The sequence below is a fragment of the Macrobrachium rosenbergii genome, chromosome 23 (genome assembly GCF_040412425.1).
Source record: "Macrobrachium rosenbergii isolate ZJJX-2024 chromosome 23, ASM4041242v1, whole genome shotgun sequence".
In the NCBI taxonomy this organism is placed as follows: Eukaryota; Metazoa; Arthropoda; class Malacostraca; order Decapoda; family Palaemonidae; genus Macrobrachium; species Macrobrachium rosenbergii.
This window is the reverse complement of record NC_089763.1, coordinates 43,398,839-43,414,440: the sequence shown is the minus strand read 5'-3', so window position 1 is coordinate 43,414,440 and position 15,602 is coordinate 43,398,839. Positions and strand designations below refer to the sequence as shown.

General features: G+C 38.2%; 1 protein-coding gene across 2 annotated transcripts in view; it reads right to left on the bottom strand.

Annotated features, from left to right (window-relative positions):
• The window catches only part of LOC136851568 (uncharacterized), a 39,260-nt gene that overhangs the window by 20,355 nt on the left and 3,303 nt on the right, over positions 1 to 15,602 (bottom strand). For both annotated transcript variants that reach the window (XM_067125828.1, XM_067125827.1), the window contains 5 exons: positions 14,351 to 14,454; positions 11,791 to 11,907; positions 10,238 to 10,304; positions 9,347 to 9,533; positions 198 to 3,551 (listed from right to left, as the gene is read on the bottom strand). In XM_067125828.1, coding sequence (XP_066981929.1) covers positions 198 to 3,551; positions 9,347 to 9,533; positions 10,238 to 10,304; positions 11,791 to 11,907; positions 14,351 to 14,454 — 3,829 coding nt within the window. The remainder of the gene's footprint in view (positions 1 to 197; positions 3,552 to 9,346; positions 9,534 to 10,237; positions 10,305 to 11,790; positions 11,908 to 14,350; positions 14,455 to 15,602) is intronic.

Genomic DNA, 15,602 nt, shown 5'->3' with positions numbered 1-15,602 from the left:
TGTCTGTAATAACAAATCTATGCCCAATTTTTCTCCTAATCTTATTTAGCAATAACTATTTATAAATTACACAGAAAAGTAAAAATTCACCATAACAATCATGTACACATTGGAAAACTATACTTAAAGCTTTACTAAATATTACTGTACTCTATTACTGATAAAAAATCATATTATAGAAACATTACATAACTTACCTGTGATACTGTGATGCATACTTTCACAAACTTCAGCTAAATTAGTGCCATAATTTTCACCAGTATCTTTTCCTTCTCCAGTTGACTTGATAGGGTCAGAGTTAGATCCAACACAAAGATTGTTTTCCTGTGCTCTTTCAATTAAACCTGCTTTAGGTGTAATTTTTTCATTTATCCATACTGATGATGTTTTACCAATGGACATTACTGATGAAGATATGTCCTTGTCAAATGTGGGTTCCGCAACCTGGGAACCATCTAGTTTAACCGATGAAGCATACATCTCATCCAGCTGAGTTACTTCAGGATTTCCAAGATATACTCTCTCTGCATTTTTATCCTGAACCCAATCACTTTGCCTTATCTCATGCACCTTACTTGAAGAAGTCATTTCCATATTTATACTGATATCCCTATTGTGAGCCTCTTGCCCAGTCATGTTTGGTTTTTCCTTATTCTGAGATGTACTACAAGTCATTCCAGCACCAGAGATGGGCTGAATAGCTTCATTCAACTGAATAACTGGACAAGTCATTTCCATTGACAGATTTAGCTTTTGAGTTGTGTTCCCTTTCAGCAGAGTACAAGTCTGAACATTTGGGCAGGTTACTTTCAAATCACCTAGTACTTTATCAGTTTGGTCTATTTTATTTAAAGTTATCATACTCATCTTCTGAGTCATGCCACTGCTATTAAGAGAACCTGTCTGAATGGCTGGACAAGTGAATTCCAAATCTGCATTCAGTTTTTGAGTTAGGTCCTCCTGATCCACAGTTTTTATGGGGCAGGCCACTTGTGGCTGTATGTTCATTTGAATATTTGGACAAGTAACTTCCATATCTACAATTCCCTTCTGAGTTAGGTCCCCTTGATTCACTGTTACTGTGCGGCATGTTATCTCTCTATCTTTACTTAACTTTTGATTCACAACACTTTTTGGCTGGTTATTCATCTGAGAAACTGGACAAGTCATTTCCATATCAGCATTTAATTTTTGGGTTAGGTCCTCTTGATTCAAAACTATTGTGTGGCAGGTTACCTCTTTATCTGCTCTTGGCTTTTGATTTATGACACATTTTGGCTGGGTATTCACTTGAGAAGCTGGACAAGTCATTTCCATATCTGAAGTTACTTTCTGAGTTAGGTCCTCTCGATTCACAGTTATTGTGTGGCATGTTATCTCTGTATCATCACTTGGCTTTTGATGGGTAACATTTTTTGGTTGGGTATTCATCTGAGAAACTGGACAAGTCATTTCCATATCTGCAGTTACCTTCTGAGTTAGGTCCTCTCGATTCAAAACTATTGTGTGGCAGGTTACTTCATCTCTATCAGGTTTTTTATTCATGACAGTTTTTGGCTGTATTGAAGAGGCTGGACAAGTCATTTCCATATCTGCAGTTACTTTCTGAGTGAGGTCCTCTCGATTCACCATTTCTGTGCGGCACGTTATCTCCATGTCAACACTTGGCTTTTGATGGGGGACATTTTTTGGTTGGGTATTCATCTGAGAAACTGGACAAGTCATTTCCATATCTGCAGTTACTTTCTGAGTTAGGTCCTCTCGATTCAAAACTAGTGTGTGGCAGGTTACTTCATCTCTATCAGGTTTTTTATTCATGACAGTTTTTGGGTGTACTGAAGAGGCTGGACAAGTCATTTCCATATCTGCAGTTACTTTCTGAGTGAGGTCCTCTCGATTCACAGTTATTGTGTGGCATGTTACCTCTGTATCATCACTTGGCTTTTGATGGGTAACATTTTTTGGTTGGGTATTCATCTGAGACACTGGGCAAGTCATTTCCATATCTGCAGTTACTTTCTGAGTTAGGTCCTCTCGATTCAAAACTATTGTGTGGCAGGTTACCTCATCTCTATCAGGTTTTTTATTCCTGACAGTTTTTGGCTGTATTGAGGAGGCTGGACAGGTCATTTCCATATCTGCAGTGACTTTCTGAGTTAGATCCTCTCGATTCACAGTTATGGTATGGCATGTTATCTCCATATCATCACTTGGCTTTTGATGGGGGACATTTTTTGGCTGGGTGTTCATCTGAGAAACAGGACAAGTCATTTCCATATCTGCAGTGACTTTCTGAGTTAGATCCTCTCGATTCACAGTTATGGTATGGCACGTTATCTCCATATCATCACTTGGCTTTTGATGGGGGACATTTTTTGGTTGGGTGTTCATCTGAGAAACAGGACAAGTCATTTCCATATCTGCAGTGACTTTCTGAGTTAGGTCCTCTCGATTCAAAACTATTGTGTGGCATGTTACCTCACCTCTATCAGGTTTTTTATTCATGACAGTTTTTGGCTGGATGTTCATTTGGGAAGCTGAACAAGTCATTTCCATATCTGTAGTTACTTTCCGAGTTAAGTCTTCCTTCGTTAAGGTTATTTTATTCATTCTTTGCGATCTGTCACGGTCATGCCAATTAGCAATTTGGATAGCTGGGTATGTCATTTCCATATCTGCAGTTAACTTCTGAGTCATTTCTTCTTGATTCACTGCTACTGTGTTGAATGACATTTTCATATCTACATTTTGCTTTTGAGTTATGACACATTTTGAGTAAGTAGCCATCTGGCTGGCAGGACAAGTTATTTCCATATCTGTGGTTACTCTTTCAGTTAAATCTTCTCGATTTAAAGCAGTCTTTTGAGACATACCCTTTTCATGCTGCCTTGAACTTTGAAGAGTTGGACATGTCATTTCCATATCAGCAGTAATCCTCTGTGTACAATCCTGACTGAATTTCACATCACCTTTATGTACAGTACTCATCTGACCAGCTGTACAAGTCATTTCCATGTCCGTGTTTATCCTCCTGGTAAGGTTCTCTCGATTCAGACAGAGTTGATTTTCCATTTCAGTCATTTTACTTTTGTGCAATGTTGCCACTGGATTATCAGGGAAAGTAGTATCCATGTCAGCACTTCCTTTATCAGTCATGTCATTCACCATTTCATTTGCATCAAATGGATGTAATCCAATACACTGGCTGACTGCTGAAGTCATTTCCATGTCATTACATATCCCCTGTGTCAGATTATCCTCCATCACTGTTTGTCTAGTATGGCTAACAATTTTGTTGTCTGCATTTTCTCCTTGATTCAGACCAACCTTTTCTGATATCTGACCTGTTTTTGCACATGTTGCTCCCGAGCAAGACATTTTCAATTCTGCTATCATCTTCTGTGCTACTTCATCATGAAACAATACATCCATTTTGTTTTCATAAAAACTATCATCACCAGAAGCTGTGAAAAACCTTCCTGACTGAGCAGCAACTTTTTTATCACCATAATTGTCTACCATTACAGGTTTCTTGATGTTATCTTGTGCACCTGTCAAAATCAAAGATAAATATTTACATCACATATCAAAGGTTATCTTGCGTGCACCTGTCAAAATCAAAGATAAATATTTACTTCATATCAAAGGTGAGTATTTAGAAAATCATCTTAAAACTTTTGTATCAAAATAAAATAATACTATAAAAAATAAAATCAAAGTTACATTTACAAAATCTTATTTATGATCAAAAGTCAGAAAATTCAATCTGGGGCTGGAAAGAGTCTTGCCTGTTATTCTTGTCACTGTTATTGTTGACTGATATCAGAACAGTGCTACACATCAGTACTGCATTGGCAAGGTTTCAGTTAACCCTGTGTAAGCGGCCTACGTAAACTGACGTCTATTTATAGCTTCGTTATTTCCGGGTTACGTCTTAATGATCAATATTTCATGACATACAGTTTGAACGAATTTTGCATAAAAATTGTTCAGATCACTTCAATGGACCATAAAAGACTCAGGGCAACTCTTACTGCAACTCTAATAGCAAGTCAGTACAGGAGGGAGAGATCAGTTTGCCTTGAGATTTCATGGGGGAATGTGCTGCACCTCCTCACCCCAGGATGTCTCGTAAATATTTTATTATAAATATAAATATACTCAGAAGTTGTTACTGATTTTAGTTCTTATCTGTTATGATACTGTGTGAGTTGTAATTATGATTTTACAAAATAAAATTAAAAATTATTAGAAAAAACATTTATAACTTCGTAAAATTAGCATATTTTTTACTGCCTGTAGAAGGTACAAAAATTTTTAAATTTTTTTCTTATACCATGTGCATATGCATATCTTCCTCTTACTATTGATATTTTCTTTTCTTAAATTGGCCAACCTTAAATTTAGCCCGCTCTAGGGGTGTGCTTAATACATATTTAAGCCATCCTGTGGGGTTCAAGGTAGTCTCAACAGTGGAGTAACCAAGCATTCATGTTGTATTTACATATACAGTACTATATTCTTTATGTAGTGTTACTACCTTAAAATAATTGAATGCTCAAGATTTGTTATTTACCAACCATCAACATTTCATAATTTGGAGAATAACTGGTTATACAGAACTTCAATTAATGAGATGACCTGATTATTAGGAATTTTGCTCCCAACTGTACTGTATACAGTCAGCCCCCAGATTCACGGATTTTTCTATGGAACCTATCTATAAATTATTCCTGGGAAAAATCACCTATTCGTGGATTTTTTCTTCCATGGTTACTCGCTATTCGCAGAATTTTTGCAATTATATATACATAAAAATACTAATAATACAGTGATAATAATAAAATCAAATAACAACACAGTAATATTAAATCATAAGATTAAATAATAATAATAATAATAATAATAATAAATAATAATAATAAAATACTACGTATAGTACACAACAAATGCAACAGAGATACGTATACAGGATACTATTGGAAGCCTGGCAGTGATGCTGGGTCATTTGGCCATATGTATCAGTGTTACGTACATATGTGTATGTACGTACACTGTATTGTGCACAACAACATTGATATTCTGCGCATACTGTATGTTTTATAGATGTTTTGTTTTGTTGTAAGATGATTTTTAAGTACATATTACATAAAGTGTTTTCGGACAATGCATAGTACGTACAGCAATCTAAAATACACGACTAGCAAGGTAAATTTATATTTGAGGATTATTTTCATGTTACGTATTACTACTCGTGACTACTGTAAATACATTTTTTATGATGAAAAAAGATTTATAAATTTTCAAATGCTACAATACTGTAATATACTGATGTGAACAGAGTGAAACTTCAACATGTACTAGGTTTGTTTTCTTAAAAGTGTTTCATCAACACAACAGTGAATCTCAGAGTTTGGGTAAAGAAAATGCATGCTGGGTATATGTACCCAGACAAAATGGTACTTGACACACAACTAGCTGTCGTCTGCAAAGCAACCAATCCAGGAACGCCATTAATTTTTCTTGGCGCTGACTGGCTGGAATCTCAAGGCTTTGTCTGCGAGATGGGCGATTTTGGGAAGGCGTACTACGCATCTCTTCTGAGTTCCTCTTGTAGCAAATGTGTTTGTCCACGCATCTTTGTATCTCGAGTTAAAATCTTTGTGTATCTTGTGTAATTGTGCCCTTAAAATGCCTCCTAAGTGCCCTGCTCCTTCTAAGACTTCTGGCAAAGAGCCTAAACGTAAGAAGGTGGTAATGAAGTTGAACAAGGTAAAACTTCTTGAGATATTGAAGGAAGGCAGAAGTTTCACATCGGTGGCCCGCCATTTCCACATGAACGACAGTACAGTGCAGTACATCAAGTAAAAAAAGAGGCCGAGATATGAAAGGCTGTAAGAGCTTCTTCGATAGTGCAAAAACAGTTTTGGCAGTGCAGGAAAGACAATCATGAAGATGGAATCTGCACTGGATTTCTGGATAAAGGACTGCCAAAAGAAGAACGTACCGCTGGACTCTAACCTTATTTGCGAAAAAGCACGACAACTATACCTCCAGTATTCGACTGATATGGAAGGCGGCGACATAGTAGTACAGGCGCAGGAAGGCGATGGCAAAGGAGAATTAGAATTTCGGGGGTTTGATGAACCCACAGAAGAAGAGAAGGAAGAGGCATAAGCAGGACTTTCATCAGCTCAAGGTTTTCATGCCAGCAAGGGGTCGTTTCACAGATTTAAGCAGTTCCAACTGAAGAATGTTTCTCTGAATGGAGAGGCAGCATCTGCAGATACGGAAGCTGCCGCGAAATATCTGGACACCTTCAAGAAACTTATAAAGGAGAAAGGCTACCATCCAGAACAGGTGTTCAATAAGGACAAGACTGGCCTGTACTGGAAAAAGATGCCGTCCCGTACATTCCTCATGAAGGACGAAGCGAAAGCTCCAGATTGAAGGCACGGAAGGATAGGGTTACCCTCGTCGTGTGGTGATGCAGCTGGCTTCATGCTAAAACCAAGCCTCATTTACAAGGCTGCAAACCCCAGGGCCCTCAAGAATTATACCAAGCACTTGCTGCCTGTGTTCTGGATGCACAACCCCAAGGCCTGGATCACCAAAGCCCTTAGGGATCACTGGTTCGTCCAAAGCTTCACTTCTCAAGTTCAGCAATATCTCACTGACTTGTGTATGGAGTTTAAGATGTTGTTGATTATGGATAATACTGGTGACCACCCTGTCAATCTTTATTACCAGGGAGTCCAGCTCGAGTTCCTCCCTGCCAACATCACCTCTCCTGCAGCCTATGGACCAGGGCGTGATCCGTGCCTTCAAGGCACTCTACACCCAGAACTCCCTCCAGCACCTTGTGAATGCAATGGACACTGAACGTGAATTTACGCTGAAGGAGTATTGGTGTAAATTCACGATTGCCAGGTGTCTGTCTGTCATCGACTGATCGCTGAAGGTCACAAAGAAAGGTGTCTGTCTGTCATCGACTGATCGCTGAAGGTCACAAAGAAAGAGACCCTGAACGTGTGCTGGAAGAAGTTGTGGCTGGAGTGTGTTCACGATTATAAGGGCTTCTTTCCTCAAGAAATTCAACATTCGGCCTTGACAGGGCGGTCCAGTTGGCGAGGATTCTGGGTGGAGAAGGCTTCCAGGACATCACCTCAGATGAAGTAGGCACCCTCACTGATGCCCACTCTGACCCCCTGACGGACCAGGATTTGGAAGAGCTGACGAAGTCTGCCAGCGAGGAAGAAGACATGCCAGGTTCAGGAGACGAGGAGGATGTGGGCCTGTCTTTGTCTGTCTCAACTTAAGAGGATAATCAAGGAGGCGCAGGATGCGGCTATGTTATGGGATCCTTACATGAAACGCTTCTTAAAGTTTTCAAATGCCCTTGATGCAGCATTGGAGCCATATAGTCAAGCCCTCACCAGCATAAAGAAGCAGTGACAGCAGCTGCCTATTACCATTTTCATCAAATGGACAAAGGACCCTCCAAAGCCCCCCAAAACCCATGAAGTGATTGAAGTGCCTCTCCAATCACCTGAAGAGCCTCCCTAAGTGCCTGAAGAAAAGCCTCCTCAATCGCCTAAAGTGCCTCACCAACCACCTGAAGAAATGGAAGAGGCACCCCGAGGGGAGATGTAACTCCTCCGCTTTGCTGTGCAGTCATATCTTCATCGTCATTAATCGGACTGCACAGCTAATTCATCACCATTTCATCTATAATCAACATTCATCACCAGTGAGTACCCGTATGATTGACGTACGTAATCTTATTAAAAACTATATTTTTAATATGCATACGTATTTTTGTTCTCTCTCTCCTTCTCTCTTGTGAATTACGTACATACCAATGTTTCCTGTAAAAGAAAACTTGACGGCTTGAATAGTAACTGTATGAATAAAAATGTGTGTCTGAATATGTAGGAGGGATTGGATAATTTTCACATGTAACTGTACACCATACATTACATACGTATATTTTTAAGTGTAAAATATTTAAGATGACTTTGAAATTATATTAATAATATAATTTCAAAGATTAATACAGTAATAGGATAATAATTTAAGATATATTTGATGCAGGATGATACTTTAAGGTATACATTTGGTATCTGAACTTTCAAGATAGGCAGTTATAAGCATTTTTAGAGGGGGTGGTTAACTATCCGTGGATTTTAACTATTCGTGGGGGGGGCTGGTATGCATCCCCTGCGAATACAGGGGGCCGACTTTAGAGGTACTTATAATTTTTTTGTACTTGATACACCAATTAAATTACTCAGTGTAAGAAAGAGTAAGTCCATGGGGTCAGACATAATTTTTCATCTTCTGATACCACAAGGCTGCAAAAATCTATACTGGCCATTTTGAAAAGTTCAGTATGTCCAGATAACGCTTCCAGTGAAGGAGCTTATTCATAGCTATATGCCAATTTTTAAAAGTCTATAGGATCTTAAATAGGAAACTTTGTAACATAAAATCTGATTAACCAACCTGTAAGAAATGGATATCAGATTGAATATAGAACCATGAACGCAACAAATAAAATGATAAAAAACAATCTCCCAAATCAGATGGAACCAAAATCTGGGTTGGTTCACCTACTACAGGGCCACAAACAAAGCTTATGGAGTGAGCTAGAAAGTGGTTCTGCAATGGTGGGCTTCACTGGCTCAGGTCAGGTAAGTGCTTTATTTAATACTTACTTTTCCCACCATTGGTAACTGGAAAAGTGACTAAGTGAAGTGTATTTGGAAAGATCCCATTCTATTAGTGTTCATATATAACTGTTTGACAATAATCTCAGCATATGTAACTATACATTATCCATTCTCTCTATACATAGGTTTTATCTGATCATTTGTGCATCATAATATGAAGTCCAATTACTCATAGCCTGCTTAACACGATGACTGCCCTCATACAGACTTTAGTTTACTACAGTGCTGCACCAAGGCAACATAAAGAACTCTTACCCCTTGCAAAGACATCTTGTAAAAACTATAATGTTGCAGGAATAGAAAATAATTTTGTAACTTTATAAAGCTGCATGATTCAAAAATAAAATAAACTAGTGTTATCATTTTACCCCTATTTTTCTGACTTCAGAATAAATTTAGGAATGTAAAAATATGTCATATTTCAATTTTTAGTAACGTAACTTGCAAAGCACTATTAATTTTTCAACAAAGCTATGCACTACATCTTAACCTATATAGAACATCTAAAAAAAAATAAATAAATAAATAAATGAATGAAAAAGCCTGCTTATTTCTCAACAAATTTGCAAACTTAAATCTACAGAACTGTGAAATGTCTAACAATATATACTTACTATCAGAAGATGTCATATTTAAAAAACTTGTCAAGAAGCTGTCATTTGAAGGCGAAACATTATCTGGTTCATCACAAGGACTGCAGGTCACACCTGAAGCACATTTACTTGAGTCCCACTCCAAGATATCTCTCAAGAAACCTGATGTGTCAAGGTTCTCATCAGCACTGGACTCACCAGTTTCCCTCTATATAAAGTTGAGAATGAAATCAAGTGTAAAACAAAAATAAACAAAAATACATTGGTATATTATAACATATTACAACTTCACTGTTGAGAATAACAAAGACCTTTTGCCAAAACTAGATATATCCTGCCACACAAAATATCTACAAAGGACACTGAAAATAAGTTCAACAAGACCCATACATCAGTTTTTTAAATGCCTTAATGATGAATTTAAAGATTCAGGGCATGTTATCACAAACAAGCCTCAGACCTAATATGTTCTCAATCACACCATCATTGAGAATCCCCTAAAATACTAAGTACAAATAATGATAAACATTAAGATCCCACACACATAAACCAACACTACTTGAATGAGTAGGCATTTCAACAGCAACAATATTTCAATTATATATCTCTTCTCCAGTCCACAGTAATATAGATTCCCAGGTTACTGCATAGTATTCCAGTAACTACTAGAGTATCATGCAATACATCACACAATTATTAAGAGTAAATTGCACCACACAAGGTTGAGGATGTCAAGACAAAGCTGTCTAGAACACCAAACAAACTAGTCTTCCTCTCTTAAATGATGCTTTGAGACTGGCAAGCAAAAGTTAATAGCAGTGAGCTGACTGGCAATTTGCAAAAGCACCATGTTATCAGAAAACCAAACGTTGATAAAGGACAGGATCAGTTATCTTCATTTACATAATTTACCTTTTCTAGCCCTGCTGCTGGCACAGAGTTCACTACTGGCTGGACATTAAGCGCATTTATACTCGAGCTGAAAAAATAAAAATCTTTAGTCCTCTCTGCAACATCAAGATAATTTCCCATGTGACCCTACTTATGTTGCTGTATATGTGGAAATATCTGATATAAATACATCTAGCAATATGGAAGTTATAACTAATTATTGTTACCTGGTGGCCAGAATCATTTTGCAAAAGCTGACAGATTCTGTAAATGGGAACTGCTAATTATATGACTCCAAAAATTATCATTAATATGCTTTTATACATAATTAAGTTCACAACTTCATTTCTGGAATGTTTTCAGTCCTAAAGCACCTAAACTTAACTTTTCAATTGACTGATAAAGAAGAAGTCAACATTTCAGAGTAAGCATGCTCAGTCATAATCACAAAGTTCTTGACCTCTTAAGAGTCACCCATGTAATAATACATTTACCATGATCTACTTGGTACCACCTTCAACGGGATATTATGTTCAAGACTTTAAATGTACGTGTTAAGCTGTCAGTCCCATAATAATACGTTGACTCGTACAGAAAGCGTAGGAACATCACTTGGTAACACTCTCAGCACATGTGAGCTGTAAATGGAAACTTATTTGCTGCCTGGCAATGTTTTTCTGGTGGTCGCTTGATGCTAGAAATCTGGTTTTCTTTCAGTACGCTTTGGGCGTTTATCGAGACCAATTGACTTTTTGCTTCTTTCACAATGAATGTCCTAAAGAGAAGGCATATTTCTTCAGGTGAGATCAATCAAACACTAGATGAGGAGTCTGATATTGATGGCCTATCTGATGATGAGAGCACTAGTTCTGAATCCTCCAGTGATGAGGATATTGAAGGAACTTTTCTTCAGATAGCGGGAGTAAAGATGGCTTTTCATTGCCGAGTGACTGGACGACAAGAGGGAGAGAGAGCGAGCTCCCTTTGCTTTTGTTGCTGATCCCGGTGTGAAATTTACGGTTAAGGATAAAGAGAATCCATTAGAATATTTTGAGAAATACTTTGATGATGAAATCACTGATTACCTCATGAAAGAAACAAACAGATTTGCAAATCAGTTTCTAGATGAGAATGTAGAATATCTGTCACTACAATCGCGAGTAAATAGATGGTTTGACACTTGTGCAAGCGAAATGAGTCTTTATAGGTCTACTTATTTTACAGGGCACTGATTCTAAGTGTGATAATTCATGCAAAACATTTTTTGTTCAGTATTATGTAGTCTTTTGAAATAAAATTATAGTAGTATTAATTGTTTTTTATTCTATCATTTAATTAATATTTCTACACTTAATTACAAGTGTGAATTATAAGCATAAAAATGAATATTAACTTTGAAAAACTATCATCAGTGAAATGACCGCTAATTACAAAAAATGCGACAGTATGTTAGCAGCAATGTCTGGGGGGGGAGGGTGACGCTTAACAGTTTAATACTGTAAACAGTACTCAAGACATTTCAAGGATCATTATGAAACATTACACATTGTATAATGAAGTCTACTCCACTGCACCTGTTTGATTTTTCTCCGATGTTAGCCATATCTATAGAGTTGGAAGAGTCGCATGATGCAGTAGCTTCGTAAGTACTATTCCACTCTGTAGCACTCCCTGCGAGGGCCAGAAATTCCCTAACAGGAGAAAAAAAAATATCTTAATATATAAAGCTACATGTAAAAATATGCAGTAAATCATCAAAATTCTTCGTTAATGTGTCTGTGTGGTTGCTCGAATGTTTGCAAGGTTTTTATAAGATAACCTGTGACATAACATAAGGAAAAAATGGTTTTTCTTAGTTATCTCCCAAAGAAGCCATTGATTAAAAATAAAAATATACATTTTCATAAAATTTATTATTTGCATACTTACCTACTGTTAAAGTTAGCTTACATCTCCATAATGATAGGCGAGTTGGCATACAAACAAAAGATTAAATGGCTGCCTGGATGACTGTCTAGTTCACCTGTTCTCCTCCAGGTGTTTCGAATGTTTAAGCTCTTGTCAGAATTCTCCTTGACAGCCCACTAAGTTGTGAGGAGGCTGGGTGGGGTCTACTTTAACAGTAGGCAAGTATCCAAATAATAAATTCTATCATGAAAATTTATATCGTCTGGGATGAATCTTACCTACTGGTAAAGTTAGCTGATTCCCTCATTGAGAAAAGGATGCTGCATAGTGAGGCTAGACCAAATCTGCTCAGCCAATCAAGCTAAAGGTTTTTTACTTGAAACCCAAAACATTCTTACCTGATCTGGAATCCTTTCTGAGCTTAGAAGTAGATGTCAAAATACTGGTTGGTTCCCCCGAGGCACTGGCAGCAGGTGGAGGAGTAGGTGCACGTCGATGTGTCGGGACTCTAGGGTGAGCAGATGAGTCAGGTAACTCAGGCGCTTCAGGGAGCCTGGGCGCTTCAAGAAGTTTAGTCGAAGGCAGGAGTTCAGATAATGTACGCCGCTCGGCTGCTACTGGGAGCTCATCGTATGAAAAATGCTCATCAAGAACAGGGCACTCGGCCAAATACAGGCGCTTAGACGAAGAACTTCGTTGCACACTAGAAGCAGGGCGCTTGGAGTCAGAAAGAAGATGCTTCTTAGAGAAGAGGAGTGACTAAAAACTCGTTCCTGGTGCCCATGAGAGGAGAAGCCTTCAGGGTTGTCCCACTTACTGCAAGAAGGCTGAGGACTGAGAGGAGGCTCCCTCAACCTTTTGCTGGGAAGTCGAGGAGCTAGATCCTTGGAAGAAGAACACCTCTTCAAGGGGTGTGACTTGTTGGGAAAACGCCATTGGCGCCTTCTGTACGGCAAAGAATCTCCCGATCTAGACGAGAGCTGATGCACATCTGAGACGCCTTTCCAGCGGCTGTCTCTTGACGCAACCTGGGATGCAACAGGCTGGTCTGTGGGGGTGACTGCTTGTGGGCAGACCCCACTGACCTCCCTTGAGCTAACGGTATGCCTCCTCCCTGGTTCAGGGGAGTATGGCAGTGACCGATGCCTAGGAGAATCAGTGGGATGAACAGCCACCTCCTCCACTAACACTTCACTTTCACTTTTCTTGTCAAACTTATCCATAAGGACATGCATCAATGGCACTAATTGGGCCACTGTACCTACCACCATACTGGTTCTCTGCTAAAATTTATTTTCCATGCTGGCAAAGGGATCGGGCTCGAAAGTGTGGAAGTCAGGAGCAGGAGTAGGTGGTCTAGGAGTATGTACAGGGGCAACAGGAACAATAGGAGCAGATATAGCAGGAATATCTACATCATTATATTTAGGAGTCATCCAACTAGCTAATTTCTCACTGGCTTTGGCGGCTGCCTTCCTCTTGCAATCTCTCTCCAATTTATTTAAATGAGAAGTCAAGGTCTTCCATTTATGTTCACCCCAATCCATGCATTCATCACATGTCAAATCAATGGTACAAACTTGCCCTCTGCAATTTGTGCACAGGGTATGAGAGTCATAGGTAATTTTCGTCAACCGGGTATTGCAGCCTTTGCTGCAATAGTGGAAACTAGAAGAGCTAGTGTCTGACATACTAACCAGCTAAAAGTCACAATCAGAAACAAAGTCAAATCAGAAAAAAACAATGCTGAAAGGCTACCATACATAGAATACTTCACCAGATGGGAAGAAAATACAACTGTCAAAACCAAGCTGCTTAGTCAAGACGGTGTGTGGACGATACAAGCGGCAGAAACAAACTGATCTACAGTATTGGCTTAATTGTTCCTCTACCTTACCCTGAAAGTGGGCAGGGTCTTGTCACCTGCACAAAACAAAAGAATTGCTGCCATTCAAGTAAAAACTCTTAGTTAAATAATTACTGGGTAAGTTACTTTTATAAAAGAACTCAGTTTATAGATAAGAAAGCTAGCTTCCTCCTTAGTTCATGGACCATTTTCTATTGATTTCTGTGCTCCTCATTCGTACATTATCTGAAAGGGAACTACAGTATCTTACTGTAAATAGACAAAAGGATGGCTTACATCATCAACAAGTGAAATCAATAGCAACAATGACATTAACTTCAACTTCATGAATGAAACAGCAGAAAAATCAAACAACTTACTTTATTGTCTTTGTATCAGCAAATGACACCCTCTTCACTGATCTACGCTGCTGTTTTGAGGTCACATTTTCCAGGGGTACTCGGCTAGGGGAGTCTTTCAAAATCTGTGACAAAAAGAACAAATGATTACAAAACCACCAAAAGAAAAAACTTTACCTATCTTGAAGAAAGCTTTATTTTTCTATTACCAATAATTAAACCTGACTTCCCCTCTAATTCAATACATGACAGTTAATCAGCAAATAAATTGACATCTATGAGGTAAAATAACAAGGCACAGGGAAGCACAAAAATATTAAGATAGGAGGGTACCAGATATAATGTGAATAACAATTTCACAGAACACATTTTTTTCTCAATGTGCCATTTTTATCTACAGTAAACCCCCCCGTATTCACTGGGGATGCGTACTGCAACCCCCCGTGAATAGCTAAAATCCGCGAATATTTAAAACCCCTCTAAAAACATTTAGAACTACCTATTTTGATAGTTTAAACACAAGAAAAACCCTCTAAAAATGCTTATACCTGAGTATTTTAAGTTTCATCACAAAAAGTGCATTTAGTCATGAAAATATGAAAATACTGTACAGTAATTAGTGAATATTTCTCTGTGAAAAATACCGCGAATGAGCGAATTTTCCGCGAATAATGGGTAGATACGTTCCACAGAGAAATCCGCGAATAAGTGAGTCCGCGAATCTTGAGTACATGAATATGGGAGGTTTACTGTATTCCACGTTGGGACTGGAAGAAGGCTGCATTCAGCATCAAAGATGAAGGGTAGCTAGAAAATTTCATAAAGAAGCACCTTGTATTCTGAAGTAGTTAGTATTTAATGACCAATTTCAATGCCTTATACAAAACACTGTTAGTTATAATAAACACCACCCATACAATATACTCTGAAGATCTCTCTAATTGGACTATTTTCTAGTGAAATGCATATGTTGTCATACTAATAACATAGCCTATGCCAACTAATCAAGCTAAATCTCTCCATGCTCACAAATGAATAGTTCCCTCTCCTGATGTAAATTCAAAACAACATTCCTTGAGATATAGATTACATTTTTAACATATCAACTTAATAGATGCTTTGGGGTTCCGGTTTTGTGGTAAGTGGCAAAATCTGATAAGTACAGACTAAAGCTGAACATTCTGGATATATCACAGCTATCAGTAATTTGATGTAATTTCTAGCTTTAACAAGATCATCCTAATAATGTAGCCGGTAAGTAAAAAATCTGATA